Raw genomic sequence first — 18,201 nt, forward strand, 5'->3', positions numbered from 1 at the left:
TGGAAACTATGTGGAGAGTTGAATTTCTAGGATTGATTTCTGCAGAAGACCTGTACAGCCCAAACACTGTTTCTTTCCTCTCCATATATCTAGGATCTTCCTATCCTCACCAGCTTCAGAAACTTGGCTACTCTGGGAGATGTGTCAACATCCAAGGACTGTAACACACGTGGCCCTCAGTGTTGATAGAGGGGGAGACTGGGTATTAGGCACAGGATAATACATGGGAACTTTGCTGTGAACCTCAAACTGCTCTTCAGTATATTTTTTATAAGAGGCATTGTTAAAATACCATCCCACATATAGAATACCATTCCTATTACTATTCCAAATCCTACATTGTTTCCCTCCACCCTCCCATGCCTAGGTAGTTAGCCAAACGCCACTTGAACAACGTTCCAGTAACCAGACGTCTTCTGAGCCACTTCTACCTTTCAGGATACTGGGATGTGCAGACTGGGGACTATGCTGTGTATTTACTTATCAAAGAAGTAAAATGAAATTGGTAATTTCAAAGCTAAAGACTTTTAGGCTCCACCAAGAAATTAAATGATTTTTAAACACAGACCCAACTGTTTACCAAGACATTAAATATCTTGCAAAACACCTGATACTCAATTATGTAACATTGGTTACAAACAACCTTCTTAATTTCCTCCAAGGATTCACTGAGCCTAAACTCACTAATCCAGATAAACAGCTTTCAAGACCCAAGACTGTTTTTAAATATACGTAACAACTTTCAAATACTAAGGTTATGATTCTGGTACAGTATCATCAAAATTCTAGGGCCATCTATTTCATACTGCATCATACCCTTGGCTCAATCAGTAATGATAGTAAAACTTTTTACTTATATGTATTCCATGTTATGCAGAAGAGTGTTACTTATAAATTACATTCACAGGCACAAATTTCCTTTCTTCTTGTTACACACAATACATAGTAGAAATATTAAAAATGCACTGAAGTATGGGTAGAAGATGCAAAGCAAAAATAAGAATGAAATGCAAAAAGAAAATTGACATTAAGATTACTATTTTATAAGCAAGCCAAAGCCTGAGAAAATGGAATTTCTGCAACATTTTTAATCTGTAAACTGAACTTTTCATCATGCACAAAGGCCTGTGAAATAGGCTTTCTTAGATTAGACCCAGTTTGGCCAACTGAAAAATCAGGATTTTTTTTTGTACAGGAAAATCTTCAATAAACCCAAGGAATGTTTTCACAAGACACAGGCTGGACCCTAAGTTTTGCATCCAAGAGGCTAGGCTGTTGATTTGACTTAATCTTGTCACACCAAGATTTGCAAAGTAAAGATCAAAGTCAACCAAGACAATCCATTTCAATTTGTTTCAATTGTTTATTAACGGACCAGATTACAAAAATAATCCTGGTAGATACCTGAAAGGAAGGAAAAAAACCCCATTAAACATAATAATTAAAAATTAACATATACCAGGAATTATCAGTACCAACTGTTTCCACTTTTAAGTATGGAAAAAAACAGGCCTTTTCTTCTCTCCATAACGTCCTCAAAAGGGAAATCAGCTGTGATCATATTACATGGTTGATTTTTCCCCCACTAAATGCCAACTCAGTGAAACCCTTATCAGCATTTAGATCAATTTACTCTAGCATTAAGTAAACTTCTTTCTGAATGTAGTTGCTCACCTTAGTTCATCCTTCTAATAAGCCTGTTGATCTGGTCTTCCCTGTTGCCAGCATCTCCACCCTCTACAAAATGGGTGGTCTTTTTCTTCATTCCACCTCGTGGAGAAGACAATTTAAAGGGCCACAGGAAGTTGTTTGCTTCTTTGAAACGTTTTCCAACAGTATAGATCTCATGAATCAGATCCTCCATGCAGATGATTCCGTATTTCCCTGAACATGTTCAAGATTATTTAAGGTTATTAAAATTATTTTGAGACTATTACATTTTAAGGCATTAAAGAGTACAGGCTGTAACAGAGTTAAAAGTAAATCAAGAGTGAAATTAACAAGGAAACATGAGGCTTTACATACAAAGATACAGCTCAAGCCAGTAAAATCACACCTTCCATTTTTCCATAAATAGTATAGGGAATAAGGGAAGGTTTCTCAAGACACCAAAAAACAGCTTGTCTGATACAATAAATTTTATAATAATTACCTTTCCCCAAGGAGGCAGAACCTACCAAGAGATCGAGCAATCAATGCGTTGTCTGTCAGGGCAATTCGCTTTTTGTTGATTTTGCCATAACCACGCTTGTAGATCAATTCATTTACAGACTTCAGATTTGGGTACCTAAATATGAGAAGAAAAACAGACATAAATGACCAAATAAGACTATGACTGTCAAAACCTCTATAATTCATCTCACTAATGCAGCCAACTTACCAAAAAAGAAGTCAAAGACACCTACCCCCATGCAATGTATGGCTCCACAATTCTCAGCATGTTAATTGATGCCTTGTTGAGCTTCACAAAGGTGCCATTGAAGATCTGCCGGAGGCGAAGGAGCTGCAGCACCTTTCGAACCTTTGGGCTCACACCGTTGATACTGCAAGGAAAAAACACAGAAAATTCCTTTAGCTTTCATCACACTTTTTACAATAAAAAGACAGGGAACTAACATTTTTGGGCAACATGTCACACCCAAATAGGAATCTTCTCCTGTTACAAGACCACTCTTTCCTTTAGTTATAGCTGTATTCTATCACCTGTCAGCTTGCCTCCCCAAAATATTCAAAAATTTCCCCAATGCTCTTATTACTTCCTTTTATATAGACCTGTTTTAAGTCATTCTCCAGGACACTGAACTCAAGTGTTCAATGAGAATGGACAGATGCTTTGGGCACAGGTCTTATCGTCACTAAAATACTCCCCCCACCCCATTCCGCTTACCATTCAAGTGTCTGTTCCAGTGTATGAGAACCAAGGTCCCCACAAATGTGAAATTTTGCTGAGAGTGGACAGCTTTCCCTTTAAGACTAGAATGCAATAAAAATTGAACTTACCCTCTGATCCTGATGACAAATGCCAATTTGGGTTCCGCGGGTACATAGAAGTTGCCAGCTTTCCGTGCCATCCTAGCCATTCGAATTTCGGTTCTGTACATCTGCCTGTATTCCTTGTGGTAATGCTTAGCCTTTTCATAAATAAGCTTCCTCCTTGCCTTTCGAAGCTGAAAAACCAACATTCTTATTCATCTGCTTTTTGGCTCCCAAACACAATTAGCAATACTAGTAAATAGAATACTCTTCTCTTGAAACTTTCTCACCACCATACACATTAACATTCCAAGAGGACACCAACTTCATTAGAAAAGATCATTCTAAAAGTTAACCACACTGACTGGTACAGGAACTGAAATAAGCCTTGTTAAAAATATCCGACTAATTTTCAATCACAGGACCTCTTTACTGGTGCGTCAAAAAGCTTACTTACCATCTTTTGGGCAAACTTCTTTCTCAGGCGCTTGATCTTAAGCTCTGCGAAATTCTTTCGCTTTTTCTTAAGGGTTTCTGGCACAGCAGGAACCTTCTTTTTCTTCTCTCTGACAACAGCAGACAGAAAAAGAGTTCAAAAGGCCCACAGCACATCACTCCCCATTCAGTACCGAGCACGCTCTCAACGTACCTTAACTGTTCTAGTATGCTATACCTGTAATCTTTATGTCTAACACGGACCACTGTCTTTAAACGAATGATAAACAACAAATTCACATTTAACCTACAATCAGTCCCGGAGTCCCAAAACAACAATAGCGACAGCGAAACACAGAGTGAAAGACTGCTGCAAGACACTGATCCCTAGACTATTAGTGTGACTCGTAAACCACCTACCACCACCCCGGTTCAAAAAAAGTTCCACATGTTTAAGCAAAGGCCTGATACCAGGGACGTTTGGGGCAACAGTCAGCTAAGGAAGAACCCAATTCAGAGGTTCTGACCCTCCCTCCTAGGACGAGGGACTGGACAACCCCACATATATTCAGCTCTCACACCTTGTTCCCGGTACCTCCAAGACCTCCTCCCCAAGGCCGCCTGAATCCCATCTTAGCCTGAGACCACTAGTAATGTCACAGCGCGTCACAAACACACAGATATGTTGGCAAAGATACAGGCTACAGACGGAACGAGGGAGAGAGAGACTGGAAGGCTCTGTTTTCGGGGATGGAGGACGATACTCGAGACGACGAAGAGAAACTTACTCTGCACCCTCCATGGTTCCAGCCGGGAAAGAGGAAGTTGACGCATGCGCGCTGTCCACTTAAAGACGGCGAGCGTGAAGCCCCAGACTCATAGGTGTCTCGGGATAAGCCAGAAAAGAACTCGGAACTAAGAACTCGACTCGCAGACGCAGAAGTAAGAACTGCCTGACTCAGCCTCTTTACAACCAAGTTTCTGGTAAAATGTGTATGGGAAAAATGAATGCATTGGCTAGACTCTTTAATCGGTACGATGAGAGCAAAGAGTGCCGATTCCTTGACTACTCGGGGTCCTAATCTTCAAGCTGCGTCGACAGGATATGGCTCGAATTCTACCCAGTAATGTATGCAAACGACGCGTCGGCGGGGCGCGAACTACAAATCCCGGCATGCATCACGTTCACGGCCCGCCCGCCGAAAGGGCAACGCCGGTCCGGGTCGGTAGGGAAGCGCGGCGGTGGTGGTCCCAGCCGGGTAAATGGAGAGCCTCTTGGCCTTCGATCCAAAGGGCCAGCTACGATTCTAGGCTGCTCCCGGCTTTTGGCCGCCTTCCCGGCCCTTCGCTAACCCCAGCAGCCGACCGGCACGCCCGTTGCCGCGCTGCCGAGGTCCTTGTCTTCGTTCCTCCAGCCTGCAGGGCTGTCTTCCGCAGCGCCTGATCGCCGGTGGAGTCGTCCAGAGCCCCTGGGTTAACGAAAGTGACTAGACGGGGGACAAGCGAGGACCGGACGGCCGGAGGAGGACAGCCCGGGCGCTGCCGACTGTCCGGCCTGGCGGGTGGAGGTCGGGACGCCCCACGTCGGGGTGGGGGTGGGGGCGTGAACCGCGATGGGAGGTGCGAGGAGGGCTGGAGGCTGCGGCCACGGCCATGTGAGAGGGGCTGCCCCGCCGCTGCTCGGCGGACGGCGGGCGGGCGGGGGGCTGGGCCGGGGGCGGGGTGCGCCCGGGGGGCGGGGAGGGCCGAGCTGGGGGAGGGCCGATGCCGCCGCCGGCTCTTCCCGGTGGAGGGTTATATATCGCGGAGCGTGGAGCCCGCTCAGCGGCGGCCGGCGGCGCACTGACTCGCCAGCGGCGCTGCGCTGCGGAACCCGGTGCCCGAGTGACAGCCGCGGGGGGGCGCAGGGCCAGGGTCCACGAGACCGCGAAGGCAGCCGCAAGCCGAGGGGGAGCGCTCGCCGGCGCCGATCGAGTCCCCTCTTCCCGGCGCTCCCGCTGCCCCGCACCCCACTCTCCCACCCTCTCGCAACTTGGGTCAAGTTGACAACTCCCGCGGCTGCCGGCCGGACCGTGCCGTCTCCGCCGCGCGCCCCTCGCCTGGAGTGAGAGGGAGCCGCGGCGGCGCCTTGGCCATGAGAGCCGCGCGCGCCGCCTAACTCGCGGCTGTCACCGCCGCTGCAGCGGGACCGGCCGGCGGGGCGAGCTCCCCAGGACCGGCGGGCGGCAGCCGGCAGGAGGCGCCGAGCCGGGCACAGCCTGGGGCCACCGCGCCGAGCCCGGGCGGGAGTGGCCCCGCGCGGGTAGCGGCGCCGCGCACTCCAGCCCGGCGGGCACCTCGAGGGCGGGCGCGGGGCGCAGCCTTCGGGTCCCAGCAGCTCTGACCAGCGCCCCCCGGGCAGCTCGGTGGAGGGGGCGGACGCGGGCGCTGGGCTCGTGCGGGGGCTCCCCCGGGACGTCGCGATGAACATCGTGGTGGAGTTCTTCGTGGTCACTTTCAAAGTGCTCTGGGCGTTCGTGCTGGCCGCGGCGCGCTGGTTGGTGCGGCCCAAGGAGAAGAGCGTGGCCGGCCAGGTGTGCCTCATTACGGGCGCCGGCAGCGGCCTGGGCCGCCTCTTCGCGCTCGAGTTCGCCCGGCGCCGGGCGCTGCTGGTGCTCTGGGACATCAACACCCAGAGCAACGAGGAGACGGCGGGCATGGTGCGCCACATCTACCGCGACCTGGAGGCGGCCGACGCCGCGGCACTGCAAGGTAACTCGGACCGACGCCCGCGGCATTGTTGGGTCAAGCCTCTTCCCACCCCCACGCCCTCCCCCCGAGGGCGCCGGAACCCCACGGTCACGGCCGGTCCTGCTCTCGAGGAAGAGCACCCTACCCCCTGCAACCCAGGCTTCCGCGAGTGGAATTTGCCCCCTCATCAGGAGCATGAGCCCTTCTGTATCAGAAGGGAGAAAGTGTGCCAAAGCCCGATCTGAACGGAGGTCCAGTCCCTTTGGGGAAGACAGTGGGCTTTCCTAAGCGCTCGGAGTCTACGCAGGGCGAGGGAACGTGGGACCCCCGGTTTGAATCCTAAAGAGATGTCTCAGTCTCGTTTGGGAAGGAGAAACTAGTGTCTTTGGGAAGTTGTTCTCAGACTTGCTCATTGATACATACGCGTATGTTACTGCGGTCTGAAGGGCTGAGACGAGGGCAGCATTGATGATTTCACTATAAGTTTAGCCACGGGAAAATAATTAACATTGTTGCACCGCAGATGTTAAGTCAGTGCTTTAGTTACATACTCAGCCCAATTGAAAGACACCCGGCCTCTTAAGGGAAAACGCTTGAAGGATTTAAGCCTTATTGTAAAATTCATTCCATGTTTTTGATAACCTTAGGAAATCTGCATTTCTGGATATTTATTAACTAACCTGAGTCTGAGACTTAAAAAAAAAAGCCAAAGTGGAAAACATAATCGACTATAAGTATCTGTCTGGATTTGATAATGGCTCTTGCTTTTTGACAATTTTTTCATTTCCAGAGAAAACACCGAATTTGGGGGGGAGGATTAACTTGGACACCACCCCTCCCCATATCCATCATTTGTCACTAAAATTATTGGCACCTGTGTTTTATCTGACCTTTGGAAAACCAAAGGTCAAAACTGGTACATTTTCTCCATTGATATGAAGGTAGCAAACAGATTTCTGTGCTCCCTGCCCAAACCTAAAAGAGAAAAGTAGTTGTTTTCCAGAGAAGAGATCAGGTTTTTAGATTGAGTTCTTATACAGGAAAATCACATATTTACCTGTCAACTCGGTTTATGTAAGGCTGGTTCTCCAGGTCCTACTCCAGGTAGGACGAACCAGTGTGATCCCCACTTTGTTGTGAGAAATTCAGTTCATTTCTGGGCTTTGGCTGAATTCAGATTATTAATTACAGTTTTGATTTGTGAGCCTTGGGGCACACCGACTAAAGAGTAAGAGCTGCTTCTGACCACTGTTCCCCCCAAAAAGGAGTGTGTGTGTGTTTGGGAGGAGGAGGTGTTACTCTCTGGGCTGAGATCCGTTCATTCCAGGTGTCTTTAGCTCCAGAAAGCCAATCCCATGAGGTCTGACTTGTATTGGGCTGGTCACAATTACATGATTTTCCCCTAAGCAAAGTTATCCAGTAAATTGCTGTAATTCCCAAAGACTAGGGGGAGGAAGGCAGCTGTAAGTGCAGTCATTGGCAAGCCTTATGGTGTTAGAAACTTGAAGCTCACTGTAGTATTTTTGTTTTGTGTGATCTTTGTCCTACTGATGGCCACGTGACTCATGTTTTGCACCCCCCTCCCGTCCCTTCTCTATTCCATTTTTTTTTCCCTTCATCTGGACTTCTGAGGACAGCTGGGAATGGTGAGGAAGAAATTCTGCCCCACTGTAACTTGCAGGTTTTTACCTACACCTGTGATGTGGGAAAGAGGGAGAATGTCTACCTGACGGCAGAAAGGGTCCGAAAGGAAGTGGGTGAGGTCTCCGTCCTGGTCAATAACGCCGGCGTGGTGTCTGGGCATCACCTTCTGGAATGTCCCGATGAGCTCATTGAGAGAACCATGATGGTCAATTGCCACGCACACTTCTGGGTAAATATAAACATCCTTGTTGTTATTATCGGACCCTACTCAGCAAGAAGGTTGGGAAAGAGCGAGACTTCAGTACCAGCCTGAAAGCCACCTGTACTCTTTCACCCACAAAGCTTCCTTCCAACTCTCTCTTCCCCTCTGGTGAATTACAGCGTATGCAGGTTACTATTAAATGGTTGTTTTCCTCCCCCCACCCCCAACCCCAATTCAGAACTTCTGGAGAGGGTAGAGGACTGAACATTTTGAACTAGTTTGAAAGATTGCCATAAAAATAACAAGAGGGAGTATAAAACCCTGGGTTTGTTTATTTTACTTTCTGTTGAGTTTGTAAAACATCAGTTGTTCTTATGAATTCCTAAAGTCAGAGTTTAGGCTTCCAAATTACTGCTGAGCCACATTTCAGAAAGTGCCAAAGATTCTGAGATCAGCATCTGTGGTCCGGTGGGAGTGGTCAGGCCACCCTGGCAGCCGCTTACCATCCATTGACTATCCCCAGGGTCTGTGGCATATTGGGGCATATCTCAGAACTTTCTCAGCTTGGAAGACATATCTCTAAGAAGTCACTCTGAAAGGACCACAGAGTCCCTTTGTGTAGGGGGCAGAGGGGTTGAGACCTGGCAACACAGGGGCTTGAACCATTTCAGCTTCCAGTCATCACAGAACTGTTACCTCATCTAAATGGATGAGAGAGAGGGCCTTCTGCTCTGGGGGCAAAACTAATCCCAGTTTGCCAGCTGACCTTTTCAGTAATGGTAGGCGTAAAGCTCTCCCCTTTAACTGTATACTCTTGACCCACTTTATGCTCTTCTAACCCCCCTTTACTTTTGTAGGCAGGTGGGATCCAATAAAGAAGGGATAACGAAATAGGATTTTTGTTTATTTGTTGTCTCATAGGCGGATTAGTCTTCTAACAGAACACAACAAAGAACTGTTTCTCCTAAATAGGTCACATTAAACCTCATTAATTTTTTAGCAACTGCTTAAAAACTTAATCTGGCTTTAGAAGTACTCGTTCAAACATTGCTCCTTGAACAGTAAACCATTTCTGTGACCCCTGCAGAAGCTCATTTTAATGTTGTTTGTTCAAGCATGAGCTTTAGTTCATTTCCAAAGCTCTAAAAATGAACATATAAATGACGGACGCTAACTCATACCTATGTTTTAAGCGCGTAAGGTACCAAATACAGTTTGGAGGGCTTCAGGTATGTTTTGTGTGTGCATGTGTGCACGCGTAGATGGGTATGTGTTGTGCGCAGTGGGAGTGAGAAACTGAATAAAAATCCTTGTTGCTGTGGGGGCCGCAGAAACAGGTGGCAGGTAGTGAGGTGGGTAAAAGCCAGTGCCAGAGAATAAACTTAGCAACGCAGTTCATCAAGAATCTTGTGTGTTTATAATTTGGAGTAAATCAAACAGCCACCACTTGAAATAAAAGATGTACATAAATTGCAGGTAGACAGTAGTTTTCATACTTAAAGCCTGGTGAGGATGAGGCTGCCTTAGCAACTGCATCTGATTTCAGTCCGTTTGTCATTCTTAAACAGAGCTCTAGCCATCAATTGACTAGTTATGAACCACGGACACCCAGATTGTTTTTTTTTTCCCAGTCACCTCTGAGACGATGCACGGTTTCCAAACTGTAAACCTTTATGTCCACAAAGTACTCTGAAGTTTAACCACCTTGCCCAGTTGCCCTGCTTGATTATTTTGCTGAATTGTAGAATGTCACACATAACCAGATTTTTAGAAAACCCTGTACAATCTGAAGTTAGATACTTGTAAGAGGAAAGCTTCTTTTTGTCAGACATCCTATAAAAAGAGAGCCAAGTCAAGTGTTTTAGGCATAAAAAAATCCATAGCCTCAGATTTGAAAATGCACATCAGTTGATAGACTTTCTAACCTAAGGAGGAAATTAAATTTCGAACATAAAAATTTTTGTGGCACCAAATCTCTCTCTACCAATGAGGAACGTACCACCTTCCCTGAGTCCTTCCTTTGCTTGGAAATGTTGTTTAACTGCACAATTTAGGGAGTTCTTGGATGCTTTGACTGGAATGACGTCACTTCATATTAAACTATGGGAGGCTCCTGAATTCTCCAGCTGTTTTTCCCTTAAGCATCTAAACCTCAGAATTTATTTTCAAAATTGAGTCAGAAAATTCATTTTAAGAGTTGGAGTTTCTGACTTCTTGCCAAGACTCACAAACCATTTAGGAAGAAATCTCACAAGCCAACATTTAAAAGACGACTTACTATAATTTTACAGTGATTTCTTTGGGGGGAGGGCATCGAGTAGTCTAAGAACCACCTGAATTCAGCTTCCCTTCCAGTAGTCCCTGTAGGTGAAAATGTTCATGGTAACTATTCCAAGATGTACTGTCATATACTGCTTTCCATCCAGAAAAAGTACTAGCACGATGTCTTTTTACTGCATCGGGGTGGGGAAAAGGAGTTACCCCATACATTTTAAAGAGTGGATCATCTGAGCCAAGACTCGTACAGTGATTGGAACAGGTCATCTTGAGCCAGACTTAAGTCGCAGTTGATGTCTGTGTTCATAACATAATCAACAGTGTGTTGATCCTGACCCAGCACTACAGTCATAGGCAGTGAACTGGAAACCGTGTGGATGTTCACTGTGGGTGCTCCGATTTCAAACCACCCCTTGTACCAGTCCTCCGGCCTGGACGGCCCTCTGCTCTGCTCCATATATCTTTTCAGAGCTAGCTCAGGTTCTTCCTATGACCTGCATCCTCACTCTGGCCCTTTTCTCGTGTTTTGATGTGTCGGAGCCACAAGGATCCTTAGAGACCATCTCGTCCAACCCTTTGTTTTCTGATGGAGCTGCAGTTGAATGACTGACCTCTTCTTTCTGTTGATCTCTCGCGGTGAGTGTTGTCATCCTCGTCCTTGGTGCCTGCTGCGTGCTCTCTGGTGTACCTCCTGACCCACTGTGCCCCCGGAGCCCCAGGTAGATGGCAAGCTGTCTGAAGGCAACTTGTTACGGACCTCTGTTTGTTTTCCTCTGCCAGGAACAGAACTCTACTCCTACTCACTTAGTAAATGTTTGATAGTAGAGGCTAGGCTTCTGCTTAAATATTTAGAAGATCACCTACTCAGAGAACGCTCCCATGAGTCTGGCTTCTGAAGTTTCAAATGGTAAGCATTATGTTGGACTAATTCAAGCTGCGGGAGATTGACAGGATCTCAAAGTGAGGGATCTTATGTTTGTTACCATGTGTCTCTCCTTTTGTTTTCGTCCACAACTTTTCCATTCTCCGTGCCCACCTGTAAGCTTGCTTTTTCCTATAGTATATTGACTCTTCTCATTGGTGCAAGGCTGGTGGTTGATAAGTTCAGATCAGCTCAGTTTGACTATATGGCAGTCATTCCTGTTTCTAGCTGAGCCTCATGGAGAGAATTCTGGCCATGGTTCGTTTCTTTTTTGATTTTTTTTTAAACTTTTATATTGGAGTATAGCCGATTAACAAGGTTGTGATAGTTTCACGTGAACTGCAAAGGGACTCAGCCATACATGTACATGTATCCATTCTCCCCCAAACCCCGCTCCCATCCAGGCTGCCACATTACATTGAGCAGAGTTCCGTGTGCTATACAGTAGGTCCTTGTTGGTTATTCATTTTAAATACAGCAGTGTGTACATGTCCGTCCCAAACTCCCTAACTATCCCTTCCCCCCATCCTTTCCCTGTCCCCGGCACGCGTAAGTTCATTCTCTAAGTCTGTAATGCAATTCCTTTCTTGCTTCTCAGCCTTGGACCTATTTCCATACCCATTAGAAGTGTTTGCAGTACTTAGCTTTATTTTGCACAGCCCTCGGGTCTGCTCTGGGCTTTCCTGGTGGCTTAGACAGTGAAAGATCTGCCTTCAATGCAGGAGACCCAGATTTGATCTCTGGGTCAGGAAGATCCCCTGGAGAAGGGAACGGCAATCCACTCCACTATTCTTGCCTGAAGAATCCCATGGACAGAGGAGCCTGGCGGGCTCCAGTCCATGGGGTCGCAAAGCTGTGATAGTCAGGGTTCTTCTAGCCCAGCAGCTCTCCTCAGAACCTTGTCTTGGTCACCAGTCAAGAAGTGATAGATTTAGGGGGTAGGTTTTAATCAGCATGATCTGTTGTGCAACGTTCAGTTAGGACAAGAATGTGGGAATGTGTGCAATACAGTGCTCTTGACTTTTGGCATAAATCAGAGAAACCATCTATTCAGACTCACTCTGCATCTGGGTAAGAGGCAAAAACTTGAAAATACCTCTCTAGTATCCTTTGAAATATGGAGAACTGGCCTCCACATAGGAGCTGCAAACCCATGTTTCCCCCAAAACATTAATATTTTGCTTCACTTGTTATTTTTAAAGGGAATCTTTAAAAGAAAAAAAAAATCATAACTTGTCATTTCTAAAAGAGTTTCTCTGTAGGTCCTTTTTGACCAAAGAGCTGCATTTGGTGTTTATACATGAGCAGCAAATTGATCCCCGATTAACCAAAAGGGGGAAGCAAAAGCATTTAACTCCAGGCCTTTGTATGTTCTAAAGAAATTTTGCGTGGTAAAGGACTAAATCTGTCAAATTGCTAGTCGGTAATTTACTTCTATTGATATGATAGTCAGACAAGATAATTGGTAGTTAATTAATAGACCACTTAACTTAAAAGGTTTCACAGTTTTAAAATACTAATTACAGAATTGGGCATTTATCTATATCCAAATGTCTAAAGTCTATTTAGTTAAAATCCATCCAGGAAAAGTAAAAGCCCACCAACTAGATCTGAGTAATGTAGCACTTAAAGACATTAGTGCTGTGGTTGTACCTAATATCTCATGAATGGTCCCTAATCATTAATGTTTAAGTTCTTACGCGATTTATTGGTTTTTAATCTCAAATACTATATTCCTCTGTCCTCTGGTTAGAGAAATCTAGTTTTGTTCATGGCTTCTTGGATTTAGAATTTTTTTAAAAAATCATTTCTGAAGTATTCTTATGAAACTATGTAGATGATACTTCCTCCTCCAAAATGTAATATTAAGAATTCTTAATTCTTAGGGTAAATATTTTATAGAGTATGGTTTTCCTGTCTTAGGACAGCGACTAAAAATGTGAAAGTTGTGATGTATTTTCAAGTCTGTACTAAAGCTGGCTTTTGTTATTAAATAAATTCATATGCATAAAAATCAAATGTTTTGAGCTTCTGCAATAAACTTTTTGTGTCTTGAAGCGATTTGTAAACTGACATAGGGTCAGCATGGTTTATCTTGTTAATTCTTATGGTCACAGTCAAAAACCGTGTAAAATGCCTCTTTAGATAGCAACTGCTTGGTACCTGGAATTCTGTACATTCCTATCAGGATCATTTCATAGCCTTCTTTCCTAACATAAAATAAGATCACGTGCTTATTGAGCTTCAAGTGTCTATATTTGATATATTACATGCTGGACCCAAATCTAGTGCTACTAGAAATAAACATCTATGACATGATAAACTGTCACCTTACATAAACGATGTGAGCAGGGAACCATCCTACAAAAATCTTCCCAGCACCTTTGATATATGTTGTAATCTGGTTATCTCAGTTGTTTAGAAAATATTGCTAAGTAACCAATGTCACATGAGAAAATGGCAGGAGCTTATTTAATGGCCATATCCAGTGTGTGGCGTGACCTTTCTACAGAAAGTGATCCTGTCAAGCATCTCTTTGAGATCCTGGCATCTAGCTGCCATGATAAGCCCACTTTCTCCTGCTTCTCCTCTGTGTTCCCAGTTCTCTCTTCTCCCTGCCTCCAAGATCTGAGGGCCATCTAGCATGGCATGCTCAGACCGCTTCTCACTGTGCTCCTCAAGCTGGGTAGTCTCTTTATTTCAGTGGCTTCGACTGTGATTTCTGAGAGTTCCCAAGTTCATACAACTGTCTTGGCTCTTCCACACATTCCCTAAAACCAGCAAATCTCAAAACAGAAAGCAATTCCTCTTTGCCCCCTCTTGAATCCCCTGGTGTGTGGCAGATGCCAGGCCTGGAAACATCAGCAATGTCTTTAATCCTCCATCCTGCACACATTCATGGGTCACCAAAGCCTGACTCTTCCGTTGCTACCGTGTACTTTGATCCCCTCCTTTCTATTCCCACATCCTCCTCTGTGCTTCCATCACCTCTTGCCTGGTCTCTGCAAAGAATCTGTTAACTTCTCTCCCTGTTTCCAGCCTTTGTTCTCCAACCTCAGGTTACCTAAGCAGACTTGAATTGGTTGTATGCCTACTTAAAGATTATGCTGACTAGAGCCTTACCCCTAGCCCTTGCGTGACCATATTGTTCACAGTGTGAAGTCCAGGCTCGTTAGCGTGGCAGCTCCAGCCTTCCAAAGCCGATTTCCACCTGCCTGCCAAGCCCATCACCTCACTGGGCCTGAAGGGGCCGGCACGCTCACCTCTCCTACCATTTGGGTCCCGTCTTCCTGGGGGACAAAAGTTGAATAGTTCAGACAAAATGTATCACTACTCCTGAGAAAGAGAAACGAACACATTTGAAATCTTTTCTTCAAGTTGACTTCATAGTGTCTTGATATACTAAAGGGGCAGTCCTTGTAGAATGGAATAGTTTCATGTTCCTTGTTCAGGGAATGGCACTCTCTTGTTTGATTATGTGCTGTTTATCTTGATTTTTGGAAGCAAAATTGATGTTCTTTTCTCCTTCATTGTTTCTACATCCAGGGCTTTATCCAGTATCTGCCCAAGTAGACATAACCTACAGGGCACGTCAAAGTGCCAGCATTCGTTAACCTGCACTAATGCTGAAGCTCCGGACTAGCTTTTTCAGAAAGACTGAGTGGGGAGCACCTTGGAGAGTCCTCAGCCATTCGATTGGCTGCAGGATCAGGTCACCGTGGCCCAGAGGATGGCTACAGACCCTGTGCTTAAATGCTTAACTGCTCACATTCTCAATGTACTCTCTTCTACGCTTGTCTTTTGTTGTTGTTCAGTCACTGAGTTGTCTTCAACTCTTTGGGACCCCATGGACTGCAGCACGCCAGGCTTCCCTGTCCTTCACCATCTCCTGGAGCTTGCTCAGACTCATGTTCATTGAGTCGGTGATGCCATCCAACCATCTCATCCTCTGTCACCCCGTTCTCCTCCTGCCTTCAATCTTTCCCAGCATCAGGGTCTTTTCCAGTGAGTCAGCTCTTCGTATCAGGTGGCCAAAGTACTGGAGCTTCAGCTTCAGCGTCAGTCCTTCCAGTGAATATTCAGGGCTGATTCCCTTTAGACTGGTTTGATCTCCTTGCAGTCCGAGGAACTTTCAAGAGTCTTCTCCAGCACCACAGTTTGAAAGCAGTGTTTATCTTTACCTTAACCATTTTTCAGATTTTCAGGATCTTTGGCAAATTCTAGTGAATTGATTTGAACATACGTAAGATGTGACAATCAGAAAACTCCTTTCAAGCAGTTTAATACCCTCAATAGGGAGGGGGAATAATTTTAAGTAGGAAACCCTTCTTTAAATTTTTTTTTTTCCCCTTGAGTTAAGGAATATTAATAGCAGATTCATCTAAAATTCTTGTTCTAGTTCTTTCAGAAACTGTAATGATGACAAGTAGGCAACTTGTCTCTGCCTAATCCGGCTATCTGCCTGTGTGACTGGATGGAGAGATGACGCGTGTGGTTCGTGCCTTGTGTGGGAGTGCTCAGTGGGGAAGAAGGCTTCTGGCCTTGGGTGGTGCAGCTACAGCCTCTGGACCTGGAAGAGTGCTCCAGAGGCTGTGTTAAGTCCAAAACACCGGGGATGGTTTTGGACCCCCAAATTGTACTATGCTGAAATTCCACTAGGGGGTGTCCTGGCAGGGTGAATTTGTGTCTTCCTTCCCCTCACGGAGCCACTAGTTGTTCCAAGATAAAGGGCCTTTTGTCGTTCATCTCTGGAGTGTGACAAACTCTTGAGAGACCTTAAGAAATAGGGACCTGTTCCCTGCCTCAGCTGAAGGGGTTAAATCCAGTGTTTTGAGCCTGTAACTCCAGGGATCGGATTAAAATGTGTTAATCTCTCTTGGTTTAGTTAGTGATTTCTTATCTCATAAGTTACTGTTGTAGTTGGCTATTCAAAGAACTAACCCCTTAAAGTCCTGTCAACTGACCTGGGCAGAGACCCCTTGAAGCATAACCAGAAAGTTACTCAGAGGATGGAATCTTTTAATTCTTTCTTTGAAAATATACAGTAGACAGGTAAAGCATACAGCAGGGCCCCATGATAGGGCTGTCTTAGAGAACCTCCCAGATTGTGGTCTAACCCTGATCAGACACCACTGTTTAGGGTGATTGTTGTCAGAGCATGGCCTTAGGACCTAATCTCGTTCACCCCGCCACACCTGGCCAGCCAGTTCCCATCACCTGGACCTCCGGGTTTACACAGGCTTACGCCATCACAGCACCGGCGGGCATGCCTTCTGACAAAAGGATGCCAATGTCTTTTACTTGCTCTTATCCAGCATGGCCTGCTCCCGAGGTGTTTCTTTTTCTTTTTCACTTTATTTGTCAAGTCCCTCAAAACTCAAGTTCATACCTGTCAGGGACCATTTTCCTAAACGCTCTGAAGCTAAAATTAAGTGAACCACAGGGAGAAAAAAAAAAAAAGAATATCCTCTCATAATGATGATAAGACTTCCAACACGGCAGCAAATGCTGCTAGAATATTGAACAAGGAAGGGCAATTACCGCCGCAAACTTGAGTGCTGTCAAATGAGCCCAACTGACAAGCCACTTACAGTGAATTCACATTTGGAAACACAACATGACTTGGTCGGTGAAACTTCCAAAGATCCCACAAAGATGTGTGAAAGGTGGCAGCGGTGTTAAAATTGGAAACATTGGCGTTGTGGGGGGGCTTGTGGAAACCAAAGTGTTTCTCTCTTCATTTGCCACTTGCATAAAAATGTGAATTTCTTGCCTTGCCTTCAAATGGCTTAGTACTGGAATTGCTGAATATTAACACGGTTCAGCTTCTCAGTGTTACTCTAAACAATGAGGCTCAAAATAACACTTCCCAAATCAGTGTAACTGGGAAAATATTTGTGGTGTAACTTATGTAAGCACATGGGTAGCTTGAGGACAAGTGAAAACTTCAAATTCAAAGCCTGAATTTTTTCCCACCTGCAAATTGTAATTAACATACTGCCCCCTACTGATTTCTCAAGGATCTTTTTAATGGGGATAGTTCTGTAATCTCTCGGGAAAGAGAAACCTCAGGTCTGATAAATTATTGTTAAATAGTTCAGGACTGACTTTTAGTATTTTTATATTTGCTGGATTCTCCTTCATCAAGCAGTGTCATTTGTCTTTTGAAACGGTGGTTCTCTGACCCCTAGAGAACAGAACTGAAGAAAAGGATTAGAGAAGAGGTGTTACTGGAAAGTGTCTGTTGTTTCTGAGCATCTCCCAGGATTCTGGAGGAAGAGGGCAGGCAGCTGTCAGCCCCCGGGTGTGTGAGACCGTTTCTGGTGGTCCAGTCCTGGGTTTTTGCCGGAAGTGTGGTCTGACACTGCGCGGAGGGCAGGGGCCTGGGAACCATCCATGGTAAGAACCTGGAACTGGCAGGAACTTGGAGAAACAGCATAACCAAAAATAGATAGCACTTCTAACCCAAGTAACCTATAAATATATGCTTAATTAGCCTTGGGTGCATTTACTGTACTTTTACATAGCACTTAAATTTTACCAAGCCCTTTCATGAATGCTCTTCTCTCATTTGCTCCTCACAGCAACTCTCAATTAAATAGAGCCATTATCCCCATTTTTATGGATGAGGAGACAAACTGAGAGGCTATGGGACTTGCCTTAGGGCTCCACTGGGGAAGGAAGAATCTAGGACCTAGACCCTCAGCCTAGGACCTTAGTTTGTGTGTGAGCACTCAGTCATGTCGGGCTTTTTGCGACCCCACGGAGTGTAGCTCATCAGACTTCTCTGTCCCTCGAATTCTCCAGGCAAGAATACTGGAGTGTAGCCATTCCCTTCTCCAGGGGATCCTTCCTGACCCAGGGATCGAACCAAGGTCTTCCCATATTGCAAGCAGATTCTTTACCATCTAAGCCACTAGGGAAGCCCAGGCCCTTAGTGTAGAAGCTCTGCAGATACTTCTCCAGGCCACATGTTCAAAGGTAAATTCTCCTGTGAGTCACTTATGCTTGTGCCCTG

At 45.6% G+C, this 18,201-nt stretch overlaps 2 protein-coding genes across 2 annotated transcripts in view; one reads left to right on the forward strand and one right to left on the reverse strand.

Moving 5' to 3' along the window:
* Positions 1–1,349: 1,349 nt before the first annotated feature.
* Positions 1,350–4,515, reverse strand: RPL7 (ribosomal protein L7). Its single transcript, XM_043483369.1, has 7 exons — positions 4,197–4,515; positions 3,431–3,539; positions 3,001–3,167; positions 2,406–2,543; positions 2,178–2,287; positions 1,675–1,884; positions 1,350–1,404 (listed from the first exon to the last, which is right to left on the reverse strand). The coding sequence occupies exons 1-6, from the start codon at positions 4,208–4,210 to the stop codon at positions 1,676–1,678; spliced, it is 747 nt and encodes a 248-aa protein (XP_043339304.1). The 5' UTR covers positions 4,211–4,515; the 3' UTR covers positions 1,350–1,404; position 1,675.
* Positions 4,516–5,453: 938 nt separating this feature from the next.
* Positions 5,454–18,201, forward strand: part of RDH10 (retinol dehydrogenase 10) — a 30,109-nt gene continuing 17,361 nt past the window's right edge. Inside the window, exons 1-2 of the mRNA XM_043483368.1 lie at positions 5,454–6,159; positions 7,776–8,011. Of these exons, the coding sequence (XP_043339303.1) occupies positions 5,871–6,159; positions 7,776–8,011 (525 nt within the window). The 5' untranslated portion in view covers positions 5,454–5,870. The remainder of the gene's footprint in view (positions 6,160–7,775; positions 8,012–18,201) is intronic.

This window comes from Cervus canadensis, chromosome 12 (assembly GCF_019320065.1).
Source record: "Cervus canadensis isolate Bull #8, Minnesota chromosome 12, ASM1932006v1, whole genome shotgun sequence".
Taxonomy (NCBI): Eukaryota; Metazoa; Chordata; class Mammalia; order Artiodactyla; family Cervidae; genus Cervus; species Cervus canadensis.